Source organism: Lepidothrix coronata, unplaced genomic scaffold (genome assembly GCF_001604755.1).
Source record: "Lepidothrix coronata isolate B3197 unplaced genomic scaffold, Lepidothrix_coronata-1.0 Scaffold46, whole genome shotgun sequence".
Classification (NCBI taxonomy): domain Eukaryota; kingdom Metazoa; phylum Chordata; class Aves; order Passeriformes; family Pipridae; genus Lepidothrix; species Lepidothrix coronata.
Genome location: NW_016690226.1, coordinates 5,041,891 through 5,060,663, shown reverse-complemented (window position 1 = coordinate 5,060,663; position 18,773 = coordinate 5,041,891). Strand labels below are relative to the sequence as shown.

Genomic DNA, 18,773 nt, shown 5'->3' with positions numbered 1-18,773 from the left:
AGCAACATTTCAAGCAACTGAAAACAGAGTCTTGCAATGGAAATTGTTAGGGAATCTCAGGAGCAGATGCTGCTTCTGAAACCCATCTCTGACAACAGTAAATTACAGAATGAAAGTTCATATGCACTCTGTCTCACCATACAAGTAGCTAACCTCAAGTGTATTAAAATACTATGGTATTTAAAAAATTCATTTCACAAATAGTGGACATTTCCAGTAAGTTCCTCTTTGCACAAAAGAAGTGTGTCAGGGGGTTGTTGCCTCAGCTATTCCAGAACACAAAGGTCCTAGACCAGAATTTGGCTAGCCCAGCAACCCTTTTTCTGCAACCTCGGGTCTACAGGAGGACACCACTTGAGAGAGACTGTGGTCCAAATCCATTTTTCCTGCTACAAATGTGTCCTCCAAAACCAGATGGAGCACCTTGCCTTTCAAAAAGCAGGAGTCTGCGTCTGCAGGAGACAGAGGTCTTCTCGGGCAGGACGTGTACCAGCAGAACATGTGGAAAGCTAAGCTCAGTGCTGTAAGCTCTCGTGCCAAGCCCAACAGAGTACCAGTGGCTGCAGCAACAGTGGCATGGTTGGTGCCAGGTTACAGCAGTCTGACCTTCAAAGCAAGGCCATTGCCCACAGAATCTAAGTAATCCTACAGGCATGATCTAAGCTTTTATGAAAAGAGGACAAGAAGGGAATGGGAAGGATGAAGAAAGGAGAAGCCTGATGTGGAGGTTTAAGGGAGAAGGCAAGTGTATGGAGATATTTCCCTGGTATATTCTCCCATTTTTGGCTATCTAAAATGTAGCGACATACTGAGCCAGAAGTTATATCTGTATGTCACTGTTAACATGTTCTCAGTGGATCTTTTTTACATTAATATTCTCATCACTCTTTAACTCATTCATGGACTTTTAATATGATGATAACAACTATAGTCACCTCTCAGACAACAGCACAACTGAGCAAGATAGAGACTTTAAGAGGTTACCCCCTCAGAGTGTTAAATCTGTGGGATAATTTAATTATACCAAAGAAGGGACGAAGCTTGGTTATGGAGTGAATTCTTTCAGCGGTGATGCTAAGAGGCCTTTCTGTAATCTGGCTCTCCACTTTCATTACACTTCTACAAATGTTGAAATTTGAGAGGATCATTCCTTGTAAAACATGACAGGGGGAGGAATAGACAGTCATCATGTTCACATAGGACTCACTCAGGAAACTGGCCTAAACACCATAAACACACAATTGAACGTGGAAATGAGAGACAGATATTCCTTGGAAAGTCAACTGGCAAACAGTAACCAGTTAGGGTAGACAAACACAGTAACCTATTTGTAAAGTCTAACCTGATGGAGTCAGAAGGGTTTTTAAACCCCCACTGAACATCTTGGCCTGCCACTCTGCACCTTACACTGTCTTCAGGGGACCTCTGGAGATCAAGGCCGAGATCTCCCCTTCTTCATTCACTTCCTTACTGCACTGATTACTCTTCATTTCCATTTTTCTCATTTTCTGTGAGAAAAAGTCATCTTCTGAACATCTCCAAGGCTGAAGATGTCCCAGCCTCTCTAAGCACCTGTTCCCATGGTGAACCACCCTTTGGTCCAACTGAACTTTCCTTTGCAACAGCTTAAGGTCATTGCTTTTCACAGTTTCACTGTGGACCTCTGAAATTATTCTGGCTCAGTTCTCCCTTAGCTTCACGTCAAGTCCCATATTATTTTGAATGCATTTATTTTCTGAACTTTTTGAGGTTTCTGTCAGATCACTCCTTCATTCTTTTCATCCCTTGTCTGTTCTACTCTCTACACTCACTACATCTTCTGCTGCACAGCCCAACATGCAATTTAACTGCTCTTTCAAGACTTTATCCTCTTCCTTCTCTTGATCTGTGCCTTTCCCACTAAGAAATGGATGATAGGAGAAAATCCACATCATTTAAAGTGAAAACTGTTCCCACCAGGGCCTGTTCTCAGCAGGTGAGCCCACCCCACAGCCACACCATAACCTCATGGCCAGACCTGCACCTGAAGCAGAGTAATCATATGTGCCAGCACAGAGTGGGAGACAATGGGCTAAGGAGCAGCTCAGCAGAAAAGATCCTGGAGGTGCTGGCACACCAGCCCATGCTACACCCTAACAACACACTGGGTGGCACGGATGGCAGCAGAGTCAACAGGTGGAGAGAAGCAATTATTTCCCTCTGTGTGGCATAGATATAGTTGTATTTGTTTTGCTGCGTTCACTATGGACTCTCCAGCACAAGAGAGGTGTGAACCAACTAGAAAGAGCCCAGTGGAGGACCACTGGATAGTTGACTAGAGCTTTGATACTGAGGAATCTGGATTTGTTTAGCCTGGAAAAGAGAAGGGCAAGAGGAGGCAAGGTCTTTAGCCTGGTCTTCTATATAAGTGAGGTCCAGATGGGCGTGTTGCCAGTCAGATTTGACAAGAAATGGGATCTCATTGGGGCTGCTGTCTAAATGGTGATGATAAAAAGGATAGAGCAGGATAAAGAGGATGATTTAGCACTGGCTCAGGAGGCCGGGGAGGCTCGGAGCTCTTCACCCATAAAAATGTACAGGAAGTGCCCAGGCAACACCCTGAGCAATTTGATCCAGGTTTGGAGTCCAGCTTGTGAGCTGGGGTCAGAGACCTCCAGAGGTCCCTTTTCATGTGAATCTTTGTGTGAGCCTGAGTTTGCCCCTCCAGCTAAGTTTTGGTGCTACCGCTCACCTGAATGACCCAGCAGGAAAATGGTAACACAAACAAGGGAAAGAGGATCACATCTGCTACAACCAAAGCTTTAGCTGAGGAGAACTTGGGGTGCACTCATGTACAGCTGCATGAAGGGACACGCCACACAGAATCACAGAATATGCCGGGTCGGAAGGTACTCACAAGTATCATTGAATTGAACTCCTGGCTCTGCACAGGACCATCCCCAAGTCACACCATGTGCCTGAGAGTATCATCCAAACACTTCTTGAACTCTCTCAGACTTGGTGCTGTGACCACTTCCCTGGGGAGCCTGTTCCAGTGCCCAACCACCCTCTGGGTGCAGAACCTTTTTCTAATATCTAACCTAACCTAGGAGAAGGTCATCCAGTAGATGAGTTATGAGGAGGCTCTGTGGGCAGACCCCCCCAGTGACAAGAGTCACAGAATTGTTAGGATTGGAAGGGACCTCTGGAGATCATCCAGTCTAATCACCCATGCCAAGGCAAGGTCATCTGGAACAGGTGAGACAGGAATGTGTCCAGGTGGGTTTTGAATGTCTCCAAAGAGGGAGACTCCACAACCTCCCTGGGGAGCCTGTTCCAGTGCTCTGCCACCTTCAGTGTAAAGAAGTTCTTCCTCATGTTGAGGTGAAACTTCCTGTGTTTTGGTTTGTGGCCATTGCTCCTTGTCCTGTCACTGGGAACCACTGAAACTGTGCCTGGCACTGTGGCACACTCAGTCAGGTGCTACACGGACAGGGCAAGGAACAGGTGTTGCCATAATGCTGGTATGGGAAATGGATCCCTCTGGGCCACAAGAGCCAAGCACCAGGGGTCTGTCCTCCGGGGACAAATGGGGCGGTGGACCTGGCAGCGTTGGGGAAGCTCAAGCTGTGCCCCACGCCGAAGCTAAGGCCGAAGCTAAGGCTAAGAACAGGGCTGGGGTCGCGGCCGAGACCATGGCTGAGGTCAAGGCCAAAGCCAGAACGCAGACCCAGGCCTAGGCCACCACCCCCCTCTCCCGCCCTCCCCACGCGCTCTCCCGCCCTCCGCTCGCGCCTCGTGTCCGCGAATAACCCCGACCCCGCCCTGCCGCTCTCCTGTCCCGCCACAGCCAATGGGGAGCCGGGCCCCGCCCCGCGCGCCCGCCCCGCCCCGCCCGCCGCTCTCGCGCCCCGCCCCCTGCCGTACTTCCACCAATCATTGGCCGGCGGCGCCGGGCCGCGGCCCCGCCCACCCGCGGGTAACCTTTGCCTTAGTGCGCCAGGGCCCGGCCCCGCTGCCACCGACGGTCCAATCGCCGGCACGGCGGGGCGGGGCCGGGCGCAGCGCAGCCAATGGGCGGGCTGGGGGCGGTGCGCGGTGCGGGGGCCGCGCTGGCTGGTGCAGCTGCCGGGTTCGGGGCGCGAGCGGCCGGCGGGGCGGCCGGCGGTGAACATGGCGGTGGCGGCGGCCGGCTGGAGCCTGGCGCGCCTGGCCGAGGCGCTGGGCTCGTCGGAGCAGGCGCTGCGCCTCATCCTGTCCATCCTCATGGGTAAGACAGGGCGTGGGGGGGAAACGGGGCTGACGCCCCGGGCGGGGCTCCGCGCCCGCCGTGGGCACGGGCGACCCCGCCGCTCAACCACTGTGCCACGCTGCGCGGCGGCCGGGGCCGGGCATCGCCCCGCCGGCGCGGAGCCGCACCTGTGCTCGCATCGCCGCACCAGGCCACGTGTGCGAGGCGAGCCGGCGGGCGAGCCCCCGCCGCTACCGGCACCGCCCGCCTCGCCCGGGGAACGCGGGACGTGCCCCGCAGCAGCCGCCCGGGACGAGCCTCCAGCCGTCCCGGCGGACAGGGGACTCCGCCTGGTTTCTCCGCGGGAAGTCGGGGCGCGGTTCTGTCAGACCGCCTGTAGGAGTGGGGCAGGGAGGAGCGCGGGGTGCCAGCGGAAGACCCCTCTTGGGGCCCGTATCCCGGGCACAGGAACTTTGTTAGCGATTGTCTCGTTGGCTCTGTGAGAGTGCCCCGAGGCCCCGTGTACATCCCGCACCCCGCGAGCTTGTGTCCGCTCGGGAATCCCCGCAACCTCTCCCAGGTGTTGCCCTGTCCGAGTGCAGGGCGGTCGCGGCCCAGAGATATCGCTGGTGTCTGCAGCAGTGATGGCACTGAGGGAGTGGCGTGTCATCACGGGCACTGCCAGGTAGGGTGAGCAGAGCCTGCCAGCACAGTGGCCGGGAGAACTGGGATGATGTCCTGTGCTCCACCTGCGACGCGAAGCATGTTGCAAAACACACACTGCCTGCGCTTATGTAAACATGAGATACTTAAGTCCCGTGTGAAATGGGTAAGGCAGGGCTAGCGTTATGATGTGAGCTAGCCATGGAGGGGGAGGTTATGGCTCCCAAAACATTAATTCAAGTGTATGTATACACGCTATCTGCGTACATCTCTGCAGATGCTCAGTGAAACTTCAGGTTGTGAAAGCATTTGGGGGTGTAGTCACCTAGCAGAAAGGAAATACAAGCTTTCCACTGAACCTGAAAATATGTTTGAAGTGATGCAGCTGCTCCTGTGTAATCTGTCAAAATAAAGTTGCTTCGGCTAACTAGAAGTATAATTTTTAAGAAAAGATGCAAGCAAGAAAAACTGTGTCACTTTGTAACTGTGGTCTGCACCAGACTTGTTTCTGCCTGATTTAGTTTATGATGTGCGAGATCAAGCTGAACCAAAACATTCCTCACATCAAGGGTAGATATGGGAGGCTGAACTGATTATCATTTTGAACTCCACATAGAAGTTAGTTAAACCAAACTTCTTCTAGAAGAAAAAAAATTAATAGGTAACATATACAAGACATGCGCACAAGTCAGCATGAGTTAGTCTAGCAGCTCCCCACAGCTGAACAGGGAAAGTCCTGCTTTCCTTTCTCCCACGTCTGTCTCTGATACTTTAATTGCAATCTGATTGAATTTACTTGCTTGGCAGAAACCTAAACCAGAAAAGGCAGATAGTTCACTACGAGGTTAGTCAACTGAATTAACCAAGGAACTAGTCTAACAGGTGCTTTATGCAGAAAAGGTCCTAGAAAGCTTGTGTGGAGACAGATAGCTACAGTAGAGAGATGCCTCTGCAGAATATTCCCACCTGGATCTTACTTTCTAAGTTCCTTCTTGCTTCTTACTAATAATAAGCTAGAACACTACACTGGAAGGCTGTTTCTTGCTCGGTGTCTTATGGGTGAGCAAAACCACTTCTTTGAAATGAACAGCAGATAGTTATTCTCCTAGAAAGATAAGAAGAGCTGCCCGCTGCTGTCGGTAGATTGAGGAAGCATGAGATCTGTGTGTGCTGTTACAAATGTTCCACGTACAGTGTTGACACTAAGCCACTGAGACAGCACAGTGCTGTTCCTGAGGTAGGCCGCTATCTATTTTGCATGGTCCCAGTGGATTTTTGTAATTTGTATTAACGTCTGGAGATCAGGGACAGGAAACCAGTAACATCTCTCCCCTGCATACTAAAATGTATTTACTAAACCAGGAGGCTAGACCTGCCTTTCCCTGTCCTTTCTCCCTAGCTCAGTATCACTTAATTACATGCAATGGAAGGCATAACTTCAGACAGAAGGCTTCAGGGCATGCACAATAGCCTTGCCTGTAGTTTGGCACTCTTGCAGGTCGTGTAGGTTGAACCACTCGGGCAGAGGGGATTGACTTCAGCTTTCCTGCTTAATGGATGGGAGGTAAAGCATTATACCATTACATGGTATAATGTAAAGCATTATACCATTGCTGTTTGGACAGGCCAAACAGTCCTCCAGAACAACATGAGAGGAGAGTAAGAAGAGTTCCTTAGCCCAGCACAAAGAAATGTTCATTTAATTGCAGCTTAGTTTACAATCCCTTTAATGTGATGGAAAGCCTTAAGCTTGTTGGTAATGCACTGATGACCACTTCCTAGGACAGCATGGGGTGTAAATGAAAGGCATTTCTGAAAGCTGGAAGTGGCGTCAGGACAGAAAAAGTATGGCTTTTCCTTCACTTCCTCTGTTTCAGGTGTTTGTATAGATTCAGGAAGAAAACTGGTTTTTTGGCTCCAGCTAATACTGCTGAATTATTTCAGAACAAGACCATGAGGACAAAGCTTGGTTCCAAAGCTGTTCAAAGATCTCTGTTCCAAAGATGGACTAAAAAGTTGTTTCTTTTTCTTGCTCTGTGATGCAGTTTCCCATCTACACTGTGACAACAGTTTCTAGGGTTTCACTGTTCAGAAGATCACCAAAACTGGTAAAAATAGTTTTCTGAGAAAGAGGAAGAATCACAAGGGACTTTGCAACTTCTTACATTAATTTATGGAGAAAGCTGAATTATTGTTGAAAAAAAGTCTAAATGGACTCTCTTGATTCAGAATAAGTTTGTTTACTTAGTCATAATCTGAAATAACTAAAAGAGGTTGTATAAAACTGTTAACATTCTGTCACAACTGAAAAAAATTAAATAAAGGGGAGAACGAGAGAATGAGAAAGGAGGAAGGAAGAGCATCCAAGAACTAAAATTGGAGTAGTTCTAAAGGGCAACATAATGTTTTAGTGAACAAGTAATGGCACATTGCTGAGCAAATTATGGGGATTTTAGTCACAGCTTTGTATTTAGATCAGACACATTTATATATGCTGCAATTTTGAAGCAAAGAATACAACTAGAGTCCTTTACTCAGATTGTACAAGATTAAAAACTTACTGCAGACTTCCCATATGTAAAAATTTGCGTAAACAGCCTTTGAAGAAATTAGTCTGCAATTTGGCTGCTTTATCAACAGCAGTAAGACCTGAAGCATAGTTCTGGACCCTGCCAATAAAAAAAAGTGTGATGTGTCAGTACACTAATGTCTGTCAATGATATGAAGGTGTCTTTGAGAGACATACTCTACCTTGCATTCTTCAGTAGGTCCAGGGGCCACTGTTCCCACAGGAGAAACTCTGTCTTTTTGTCAGCATCGAAGACACCAGTGGTCTCAGCTCTGTCCCTACAGAGTTACTTTCCAGTTGCTGGGATAAGAAGTCTGAACCAATGCTGTCCTAGACCCTTGGAGAAAAAAGGAAAAAGGAGCCCTTTAATGGTGTGAAGGAGAGAACAGGGTTTCTGTGCTGCTGCTCCTGTCCTCACATGAGAGGGGACAGATTTCTTTCCTGCTGTCACCGCTCAAAGCATAAGCCAGGATGCAGGGGGCCCTGTGGCACTGTGTATTTAAGACTTTATGTTGATCTCATTTCTTGCATGGCTGTATGATCCCAAAGAATTACAGCTATTTATCTGATCATAGTATTACACAGTGGCTTGCAAGCTACCTGGCATGTCCTGCTGCACAGTGTGGAGGGGGGCCAACATGCTGTTTACACCCCTGAGCCAGAACTGACCCTGCTGATTTGCCCAGACCTGCCAGGAAAAGCACTGGGGAAGTGTTCCCTCATCCACACACATATCAGGGACCTGCAGAAATTAACACATTACTACTCAATAGGTGCCAGAAACTTATTGCTTTGCTTGCCAGTCGTCTGCTACTCTTCTACCTTTCATCATTATTTTTACGTCCTCTGTTTCTTCCTGCTCTCTGCATCCTGAAGATTTTTAAGCTCAGTGAAATTCTCACTGTGGTCACCCAAAGCTGTTGACTTATCCCAAACCGAGTCCCCAGCTGGTCAGACAAACAAGAACCTTACTGCAGGGAAGGCGAGCAACTGGTTTTGATGGGTAAGAGATGGGAGAAGCTGTAAGAGGCAGCACTCCCCTGTCACGGGGTCTAAAACCAGCCCTGTCGCAGAGCACTCATGTGCTGCGTTGTTTAAACTTCTAACTTCAAATACATCTTGTTCATTAAATAATAAAAAAATAGAGGGAGGTATGTAATGCTACACACTGCCCGTGTCTACATTAGCGAAGTGGTACAGTAGGAGCAGATCTATAGAGCAGACTTGTCTGTGGGTTTTGAGCATTTACTTTCAATTTTTTTTCAGTCTGGTCATACGGACTAAGCACCCACTGGAGTGTGTTTTCAGTTTAGTTTCATCTGAAGAGAGCCCTGTTCACATGCTTTGAGACTAAAGCAAACTAAAGCATCGTAAGTGGACTTTGAAAGTGCAGTCCTGAGCTGAAATAAAATACTCATGTTTATGCACCCAGTGTTAAACAAGTATTGCAGTATTAGAGACAGAAGAGGGGAATACCTTTGAAGTCAAAATATTAGGTAAGGCTGGTATTTTCCACTTTCTTTTCCTGTTGTCCCCTTCCTTTTAGTTTTAGCATTTTTACGAGAAAATGAAGGCAATTGACCTGCTAGATGTTAACTAAGGAGAAGTTAACTGATCAGCAAAGGAGAAGGGGAAAATAGTCAGATCTAGTCTCTTGAAGATGAAACAGCTAATGCATATAAAAGGAGAAATAAAGGGAGCAGAGATGAAAAGAATGTTTCTGGTATTCTTATTTGCAGCTTTATATCTGGAAAAAGACAGGCATCTTAATCACCCATTCAAGAAGATGGCACTATTTTTGCTTGGTATTAGTAGAACTTTCATCCTGCCTAATTCACCTTCTTGATCATTTACTTCTTTTGCTTAGTTAGATTCTTGTATCTCTGGACAACTTGAGCGATGTGCAGTGGCCCATTACTCTCCCAAATGTCTGTGGCCAAAAAGCTGACTTTGTCCTTTCTTTTCATCACAGGGGTTCTCTTAACCAGAGATCATCCTCTTGTTGCTGTGAAGTTTGGGGAAAAAAAAAAAAAAAAAAAAAAAGGAGAGATTTATCATTAGGAGCATTCATGTCTAATTTGCCACTTCTATATCAGTTGCTTATTTCCTTCTATAAAAAGTCTGTCTAGAAGCAAAATCCAACTCTGTGTGCAGACTTTTTTCAACTCCATGGTGGGTAGAGAAGAAGAATTACTTGGGATCAGGGGTTCCCTTCTGTTTTCTCCAGGAGTATTACAGCCTACTCTGCCTGAGGGAGTTGTGAAAGAGGAGGTTGGCAGAGTGGGAGCTGCTGTGCAGGATCTCTTGGCAGCAAGGACCAGGGACTCTTGTCCTGTTGCACTGAATGGCAGAAGCAAAGCAGCACAGCGTCCTGCTGCTGACATATCCAAAGGTGACAGCCAACTCCAAAATAACTCCAAAAACTGCTGTGCTTCAGGAACACGGTAGTGGGGCAGGAGTACTGCCGTTGTTATCAGTAGAAGTTGCTTGTTATTTAATAGAGAGTTTATGAGTGTTCAGAAGGGCACAGGCCACAGCAGAATGACCATTGACATTCAGTATCCACTGCCATTTGGGGGTTAAAGTTTATATCTGCAGCGTGGAACTGGCCCAGTTGTAAAACTGAGAAAATTATCTCATGCAGCAGAACTGCAGGTAAATTGCAGTCCAGAGTACTAACAAGTTACTCTGGATATCAGAAGAATTTAGGCTGATGTTGTGACTTTTGAACTGGAACAGTACCCATGTAGTGCAAGACCAGGGTTTGTTTGTGGCTTTCTAAAAACATATATGCTGTGCATATTAGTAGCTCTCTGTTTGCCAGGGTTCTTTTCCCTTCAGAGCGTCATTAGCCAAACCATGATGCGATCTGCTGTGTCAAGCTAAAAAGGAGTATACCTGACAAGTGAGACAGCTCTCTCAAAGAGTAGGAACTCTAGATGGGCATGGGAGAAAAGAGATAAAATTTCTGGCTTTTAGAAATTTGCGGTACATTATAGTATTCAGTCATACCTTAATTCTGTCTACAGAGATATCTAGAGAAAAAAATTCTCATGAAAATGGACTTTTTTGCAAGATATTACTGATTTTTGAGAGAGTGGGACAGCCTTGAAAATGTAGTTTTAATACCATCCGTGTCAACGAACAGCAAGAAATTGTGCTTTGCCTGTAATTGTAATCTGATTTTTCTCCCCTTGTTCAAAAGGGGGAAACATTTTCTGCAGTAAACTTTTGATCTAATCTGATAGTAACACTTTACATTTTTTTACCACTTTCCATTTCTCAAAGCCAGTTGTTCCTGTGTTTGTTAAACTTCAGCAGGAAAATTGGCACATGAACAAAGAATCCCCGTCTGCATGTTCCTGAGTAAAAAGGCTGGTAGAAAACACAACCTTTTTTTTTTTTTTTTGATTATGTGAATTGCTCTAATTCTTTTAGTTACTCCTGTACCCCTAGAGAGCCTGTATGATGAACTCCCTTTACCAATGCCCTCTTTCCCTGTCAGCTGGTGTTCAGGGCAGCAATGGGGGAAATGGGACAGAAGGCCATGTTAGTGAATGAAAAGAACGCTGTGTAAAAATCATGGGGGACCAGGCAGGGAGAGGATGGTTTGGGTAAGACATTTTGTAGGGGAGCTTGGAGCCGCTGTTGTGGAAGGGAAGAGCAGGCTGGGTGTGCAGAAGGGAGGTTGCCAGGCTCTGTGAGTGAAGGGCCGTGGTATGTGGGGCTGGCCGGCTACTCAGCCTGAGAAAGCAGCCTGTGGTGTGGAAACCAGTGTGGGACACAAAAGGAGGAAGGAACAGCAACAAGGAGGCAGGGAAGACCGAAAGAGGGGTGGCAAGAGGCTGAGGAAATGGGGAGCAGCAGTTTGGTTTCAAGAAGCAGCGAGTACACATCTGGACTCAGTAGAGCATGCTGCTATCTGGGACCCAGAAGGGAGCCCAAAAGTCCCAAACCCTGGGGCTCCCTCCCAAGGGATTTTTGGGGACGGAGAGGACCTTAAAATGGCTCCACTGACAGACTGCCAGACATATATTTTACATAGCATGACAGAGTTTCTCATTTCCTCTCACAGCAGTGACTAGATTTGGCCTCGCTTATTGGAAACCTTCCATCCATCATACACTTCTCGGCAGAATGTGCATGTCGTCACCTTTTATTACTGCTCCATATAAAACATGACTATCTCCTGCTCCTAGTACTCCATTAGTGGAAGTATAAGAGATCTATCCACTGCTAGAGATTTCAGCTAGGATAATAAGTAGCATGGATGCCAGTATTGTGGTACGTGATGAATTTCCTTTTTCTTTTGTTTATTTTTAAGCAGGACAAAAGAACACAATCTTGCAAAGTAAAGCAATAAAATGCTAGAATTAAGGTGGCTTCTGGTATCCCAATTCAGCTCCTTGTGCATGTGCCTTTAGAAACACTAATTGCGTGAATGGGCTTCATGTACCCATGAGATGGGCAACTCTTCCTGTGTCACTGTGTATTAAAACATAACATATTTATTGTCTAATGAGTGGCAGTGTTTATTGCATGCTATGTGAACTCACCTAGACAACAGAATTTAGTTGACTCATGGTGTTCTGTGTGACACTTCTCACCGTACCACCAGAGTGTTTTACAAATGTTTGCTTCTCACTTGAGCCACACATGAATAATCTGGAGGCATTCTTAATTTAGGCTAGGAGTTAATACACAGAAAATGCAAGGAGAAAACTCCTTCCACTTATTTTAGTTGCTCCATATGCTTCTGACTGATTTTTTCTTTCCAAAAATACTACATGCATAGTACTAGTGGATTTTAGTTACAGATGTGTACTCAGTAGTTCACAAATCAGATGCAAATCTGAAGTTGCAGAGTTAGAAAAGCAAGAGTATCTATCTTACTGGAGGTCACTTGAGGAATTCCAAAATTAAAGCTGAATTGAATTTTTGAGCAGGATTGAATTTTTCAGCACATTGTAATGGTATTAACCATAAAGTTCCTCCCTCCCCCCCTTTTTTTTTAATATAGCTTCTTGCTATGTTCAATGTTTTTGTTGCAGAATTTGGAAATGAATTAGAGACTAAAATCTGATTCATGTATTTAAGCATTATTCATCTGTATTGAATGAGGCCAGAAACTGTAATCCTGTAATTTCTTGCACTTCAATGTCAATTTTGATATGATTGTGTTCCTGTTAAAGTATTTTCTTCTATACAGAGTAATTTATCTGGCATCTGTCTCCCAAGATGGAAATACTGTATCGGGAATTAACACCATGATCTTTGTTGATAATGTATCCATGTAAAGTACCTGTTCCTAGTAACATGTTCAAGAAAGCTGTAGTTTGGATCATTACCAATACTTGTCTAAACTTATTAACTCTTCCTTTGTTTTTTTTTTCCTTTCTTCTCTACTCAGGATATCCTTTTGCCTTGTTCCAGCGCTATTTCCTCTTCCAGAAGGAGACCTACCTCATTCATCTCTACAATGTGTTCACAGGACTCTCAATTGCTTACTTCAATTTTGGTAAGATGAGTTTGGGAAAAGAGAGCTGCCTGGCCCAGGGCAAGCTGCAGTTTAGGAGAACCTGTAAATGTAATTTCTACTTCTTATCTCTCTCTCTCTCTCTTTTCCTGTCCCACAGGGATGCAGTTTTTTCATTCCCTGATATGTGTCCTAATCCAGTTCCTCATACTGAGACTAATGGGTCGCACAATCACTGCCGTCTTCACCACGTTCTTCTTTCAGATGGTAAAACTCCCTTTCTTACTCCATCGGTTTGTAGAAGGGAGCCCTCTGTTCAGTTTTGCACTTCCCAGTAGCAACTGTGGGTGGAAAAGTGGAGGCAGATCAAAACCAGCTGGAGGAATTAGTTTGAATAACCCAAACAATGGTTTCTTTCAGACATACCTTATGGCTGGATATTACTTCACAGCCACAGAACATTATGACATCAAGTGGACAATGCCACATTGTGTCTTGACACTTAAGTTAATTGGTGAGTGACACCTCTCTTCTATCTCTTGCACTCTGCAAGCTGTGCTTCGGGGAAGAGAGGACTTGCTTATTCAGCCCATCCCAGGGATTCAAATAACTGTTTCTCACCTCTAGGTCTGGCCATCGATTACTATGATGGAGGAAAAGATCTGGTGAGTAAGACCATTTCTCCATCATTCCATGCTGTTCCAGTGAGCTAGAGGTCAGAAAATGAAGTTCAAAGAATGTGAAGTAGCAGGCTGCACTGTTTGGTAAAAGCCATAGCTGAGAGGGGAGCCTCTGTGAGTGTCTGAGGGCACTGAATTCTGGAGCGGAAAGAAATAATTTGGAACAGAGACAGTAGTGATTAGAGATGGACAAAAGTTGTTTCAATTATGTCAGAATATTACCCTGCTCCCTTCCAAATTCCCCACCATCTCTTTCCCCCAAATGTGTTGCGTTAGATTCCCAATCCCTGATGCTCCGTGTCTTGTGGGTAGTGCACTTTGAACTTGCACACCATCAGTACTGGGTCTCAGTTCCCATCTTCCTTTTCTTTGATTAGTTTTAGCATACCCTGGTGAACAGTTGCCCTTTACCATTTGTTAGGGCCCTCCTTTTAGAGCAGATAAAACAGTGACAGAAGTTGCACAGCACAGTGTGTGGGAGAGGGCACTGCACTTGCTACAGTCTCTTAATCCTACTTCAAGTGTCTTGATCCTCCACCTCGTGTTTGAGGCTTGACCTAGTCTTTAGCATCCATGGAATCACTGCTGACTGCAAGAAAACAAGGTCAAGCTGAAATTTCCCAAGCTGAAGTTTCAAGTATTTAAAGACGATGAATTCTTGCATCAAGAAGTAGGAATTGTAGTATGATAAGGTCTTGAGAGTACATGCAACTGCAGTCAGGGACTGGAATAAGTCAGATACAGTCCTTTTGCTATGCCTACTGTGCTGACAGGGATGCATGTCAATAGATCCCTTCCATGTTTTGAGCTTATTTGGGAATAGAGATCTGTGCAACTCATCTCAACCATTGGATCTTCTTGCTGTTTAGAGGGAGAGGGGATAGAGAGGGCTGGGGAGAGGAATGGATGAGAAATACAAAGTCTAAAGTTCTGTGTACCTGGAGAGGAAGAACTGAGACCAGTAAGGAGGCAGGCTGAGAACATAACATCCAGAGCTAGTATGAATTCCCCGAGATGATGTTAATGCCACTCCCTTTGGTACAGGAGTTCCTGACCCCTGAGCAGCGGCGATTTGCTGTCCGGGGAGTTCCTACCTTCCTGGAGGTCTCAGGATTCTCCTATTTCTATGGTGCCTTCATGGTTGGGCCTCAGTTCTCCATGACAGACTATCAGAAATTGGCAAGGGGTGAGATGACTGACGTCCCAGGCCAGAGACCCAATAGGTAATATAAAGCGACTTGGCTTCTCACCTTCCTGCAATCCTAGAATGCTGAATCCTCCACTGAATCCTCTATGTTCCCTGCAGCAAACTGCCTTCTTGCCTGGACACGGGAGTACTGTGACCAAAAGTGATTTATAAGACAAGGCAGTCTTTCAAAAGTTGCTTGTAACTCTCCACTTAATGTCCCAGCATTGTTCTAGGGCATGAATGTCAACAGTTATTTGACATCTTTAGTACAGACTCGGTTCCAAACTGGTAATATTTGCATCCCAGCTTCCAAATGGAGGCAGCTGCTGCAGTGGAATGTGGTACCCCCTATTGCTGTCCCCCCACCTCCTCTTCTCCACCTCTGTTTTTAAAATTATGGATTTGATGGTCTCTTTCCAAGGCATTTCTTTGACCTTCGTATTTTTCTTTCTCAGTTTTGTGCCTGCTCTCAAGCGCCTGAGTTTGGGTCTTGTGTTTCTAGTAACCTATACCTTATCAAGTCTGTACGTCTATGATGAATACCTCATCTCAGATGACTATATGGTATGTATTGACTTGGTTGTGTGGGGTGTGGGCACAAGAGTAGAATTTGTTAATTTTTCAATTTTTTTTTTTGCTTCCCCTCAATTTAAAAGTAATTCAGCAACTAGTGATAAGCCTTTCCACAACTGATTTGGCTTTACTGCCTATCTGGTGGATTCCATTTGATGCAGAACAGGAATGTGTTATGGGGAACTGAACTAAATGAAAACTTTTACAAATAGATAATTAATCTTAGATGCTACTGCTGTTTTTGGAAACCTATGTATTTTATGATATTTTAATTACCCTCCTAATAACAATTACATGCAAAGAACTTCACTAGAGTAACTTGCAAGGCTCATCAGAATCTTTGAGGTGCTTAGAAAACTCCTAACAAATAATTCCTACTTGCAGATTGTCAGCATTTCTGTGTCAATGTGACTAAATAAGAGCGTAAATTTCACAATGATTATGCTAATCCCAGAGTCTTCCCAAACTGTAGCTAGTTCAGTACAGCCACATATTACCAAAGGAAGGAGAACGATGTATGAGTTTGCATAAGCCTGGCAGCCTACTCCGTACAGCAGTCTCAACACATACATCAGATAAAAACAAAAGACAGTGATGAGATCTCGTCTACCTTGTCCCATTATGGCCACTCAACTCCCGTTTTTATTTTTATTCTGTTTTGCTCTTGTCTCTGCAGGAGAAGCCTTTCTGGTTCCGTTGTGGTTACATATTGATCTGGGGCAAAATTATACTCTACAAATACGTAACTTGCTGGCTTGTTACGGTGAGTCTACATGTTGTTCCAGAGGCAAAAGACGAATGAATAAAGGTCACACCCTTGCAGCTACTTAGTATGCTCTTGGGCTTAGCACTAAATGGAAGAAATTCAAATATCTGGAGATCAGTACAAGTAAATTCAGCTTGCTCCAAGTTAGCCAAGACTAGATAACTAAAAAGCAGGCAGTTTTTAAGCCATTTATTCCATCTGCAGTGGTGCTCTCCACTCAACACAGTGAGAGTCAGAGCTTTCTCAGCTCTGCCTTTCCAACAAAAAAGGGGCAATATTTTCCTCTTATCTTACTTGTGTATTTTTTGATAGGAAGGTGTCTGCATCCTAGTTGGTCTGGGGTACAATGGGAAGGACCAGAATGGAAAGCCTTTGTGGAATGCCTGTGCCAACATGAAGGTCTGGCTGTATGAGACAACACCTTTGTTCACAGGGACCATTGCTTCTTTCAACATCAACACCAATGCTTGGGTAGCCCGGTGAGCAGGACAAAATTCCCCTTCTATAATGTGTTGGCGACACCTGTGTCGACAGAACCAAGATCCTCGGCTGAGCGGGAGCATTAGAGGAGGAATCTGCCAGTTTCTTGCACTTTCTTTCATGTTTTGCTGCTGTGCCATTAGAAACAGGTTATTGGGTTACTGGGTTAGAGATCTTTTAATTCACCTGGAGGGGGAGTTTATTAATAAAGGCAAGCAGTTGATGGCAGCAGAGACTAGATCAGAACTACAGCAAGCCCTTGAACTGCCTGCCTGCTCAGCCAGCCTCAGAACTGCTCTCACAGCTGGTTCCTGCATCATGGCTCTTGATGCTCCTGTGCCAAACTCAACTGGGTTTTGGTTCAGCATTTGCTGGGACACAACTAAATTGTACATAATGAACTCCTTCTCCCCCTTATAGCTGGGATTTCTTTAAGACTGTTCTGATGTACATTTTGCTCTGGTCTTGCTGTTTTCTGTCACCACATGGTGTGCAAAGGCATATGGTCCCCTGGGCCCTGCCTCTCTGACACCAACAGGGAGGGACAGACAATAACCTGGAAGCACTTTGTTTCTTTTCTGATCTAGCTACATCTTCAAGCGTCTGAAGTTCCTGGGTAACAAACTGCTGTCACAGGCACTGGCCCTGTTCTTCCTGGCCATTTGGCATGGGCTGCACTCTGGCTACCTGGTGTGCTTTCAAATGGAGTTGCTGATAGTCATCGTTGAAAGACAGGTATGCTTTGTATGACTTACCAGAATGGGGTGGCCTGCACCAGTCCTTCCCCCTGAGTCTGGAAACTGTGAAGGCTTTACTTGGATTAAATATGAAAAAAACAGCTGCTTGCTTTGGAATTGATTTTCAAACATGATAGGGTTTTGTTCTTAAAGAGTTCAGTAAGTTGCTGGCTTCTGTGTGGGCAAACCGTAAATACATTGCAGAAGCTGACGGGAAGAAAAGTGGAGAACTTGGCATATGAGCAGAGGGCAGCTGAAGTACTTGGCAGCTGAAAAAGATTGGAGCACAAGTACATGAACTGAATGCCTCTGCTAATCTCCCAGTACTGAGAGAACAGTATTGCTTATTAAAATTTATTTCCTTAATTAAAACTTTGGCCAGGTGAGGTATTTAGCTACTTTAGCTACTTCTTTACTTACTAAAAATTCATTTTACACAGCTTCATAGAGAACTTCGGCCCCAGAGCCCACATATACAGCCACGGGACATTGAACTGATGACAATTCTGTTTTTTTTTCTTTAAATTAGTTCATAAACCTTGTTCGGGACAGTCCTCCCCTAAGCACTTTGGCCTCCATCACTCTCTTGCGGCCCATCTTCTACGTGCTGCAGCAGACTAATCACTGGATGTTTATGGGTTACTCTCTGGTGCCATTTTGCCTTTTCACCTGGGACAAATGGATGAAGGTATTTAGTAGCCACAGAGGACCCATGTGGTAACCCTTTTCCCTCCATCCCCTCTAATATGTTCTTGGCTCAAAGCTCCTTGCTGATCCTCAACCCTCCCCTTCTCTTTACAGGTGTACAGGTCTATTTATTTCTTTGGCCACGTGTTGTTCTTCACCTTACTGTTGGTGTTGCCTTACATTCGCAGATTAATTGTGCCACGAAAAGAAAAGCTAAAAAGAGCAGAATAACAGCCAAAAGGTAAGGTTGTGCTAGGTTGACAGAATCCTGTGCTTGGACTAGGAGGTGAAGTGGGGCAGCAATGTTACAGCCCAAGGCAAAAGGCAAACATAAAATCAACCAAAACAAATATAGCACTTCTCTTTTTCAGATTGTACCACCTGTGCATTTGTAGGAGTCGATTTAACACTCCGGAAGCAAAGCATCACCTGCCAAGTTTGCTGTGTTGAAGTATGACTTTTTTCAATGCGAGGAGGGGGAAGGAGAAAGCACAGGGTCAGAGACCTGGAAGGAGAGGATCCGAGTAAGCCTCCTTGAGACCCTCAACCTTCTGTCCGTTGCCTTATCTCTGCCGCCCTGCGGCCGACACTCGTGTCTCTCCGCTGATACCAGATGATTGTACCACACTTACGGCAGGTGCTGCGTTGGATTGGAGCCACCTTCTGACTTTTCTACGTTTGTCATCTAAGATAAAAATTGCTCCTGGTCTTTTTCACATCGGCTTCAGCTCCTTTCCTCTTAG

The 18,773-nt window shown here is 45.5% G+C and overlaps 1 protein-coding gene across 1 annotated transcript; it reads left to right on the top strand.

Annotated features, from left to right (window-relative positions):
- The first annotated feature begins 4,109 nt into the window (after positions 1 to 4,109).
- Positions 4,110 to 18,746, top strand: LPCAT3 (lysophosphatidylcholine acyltransferase 3). Its single transcript, XM_017814835.1, has 13 exons — positions 4,110 to 4,249; positions 12,853 to 12,960; positions 13,079 to 13,185; positions 13,339 to 13,432; positions 13,546 to 13,583; positions 14,643 to 14,821; positions 15,243 to 15,351; positions 16,037 to 16,123; positions 16,439 to 16,605; positions 17,194 to 17,341; positions 17,873 to 18,031; positions 18,145 to 18,271; positions 18,402 to 18,746. The coding sequence occupies exons 1-12, from the start codon at positions 4,153 to 4,155 to the stop codon at positions 18,259 to 18,261; spliced, it is 1,410 nt and encodes a 469-aa protein (XP_017670324.1). The 5' UTR covers positions 4,110 to 4,152; the 3' UTR covers positions 18,262 to 18,271; positions 18,402 to 18,746.
- Positions 18,747 to 18,773: the final 27 nt, after the last annotated feature.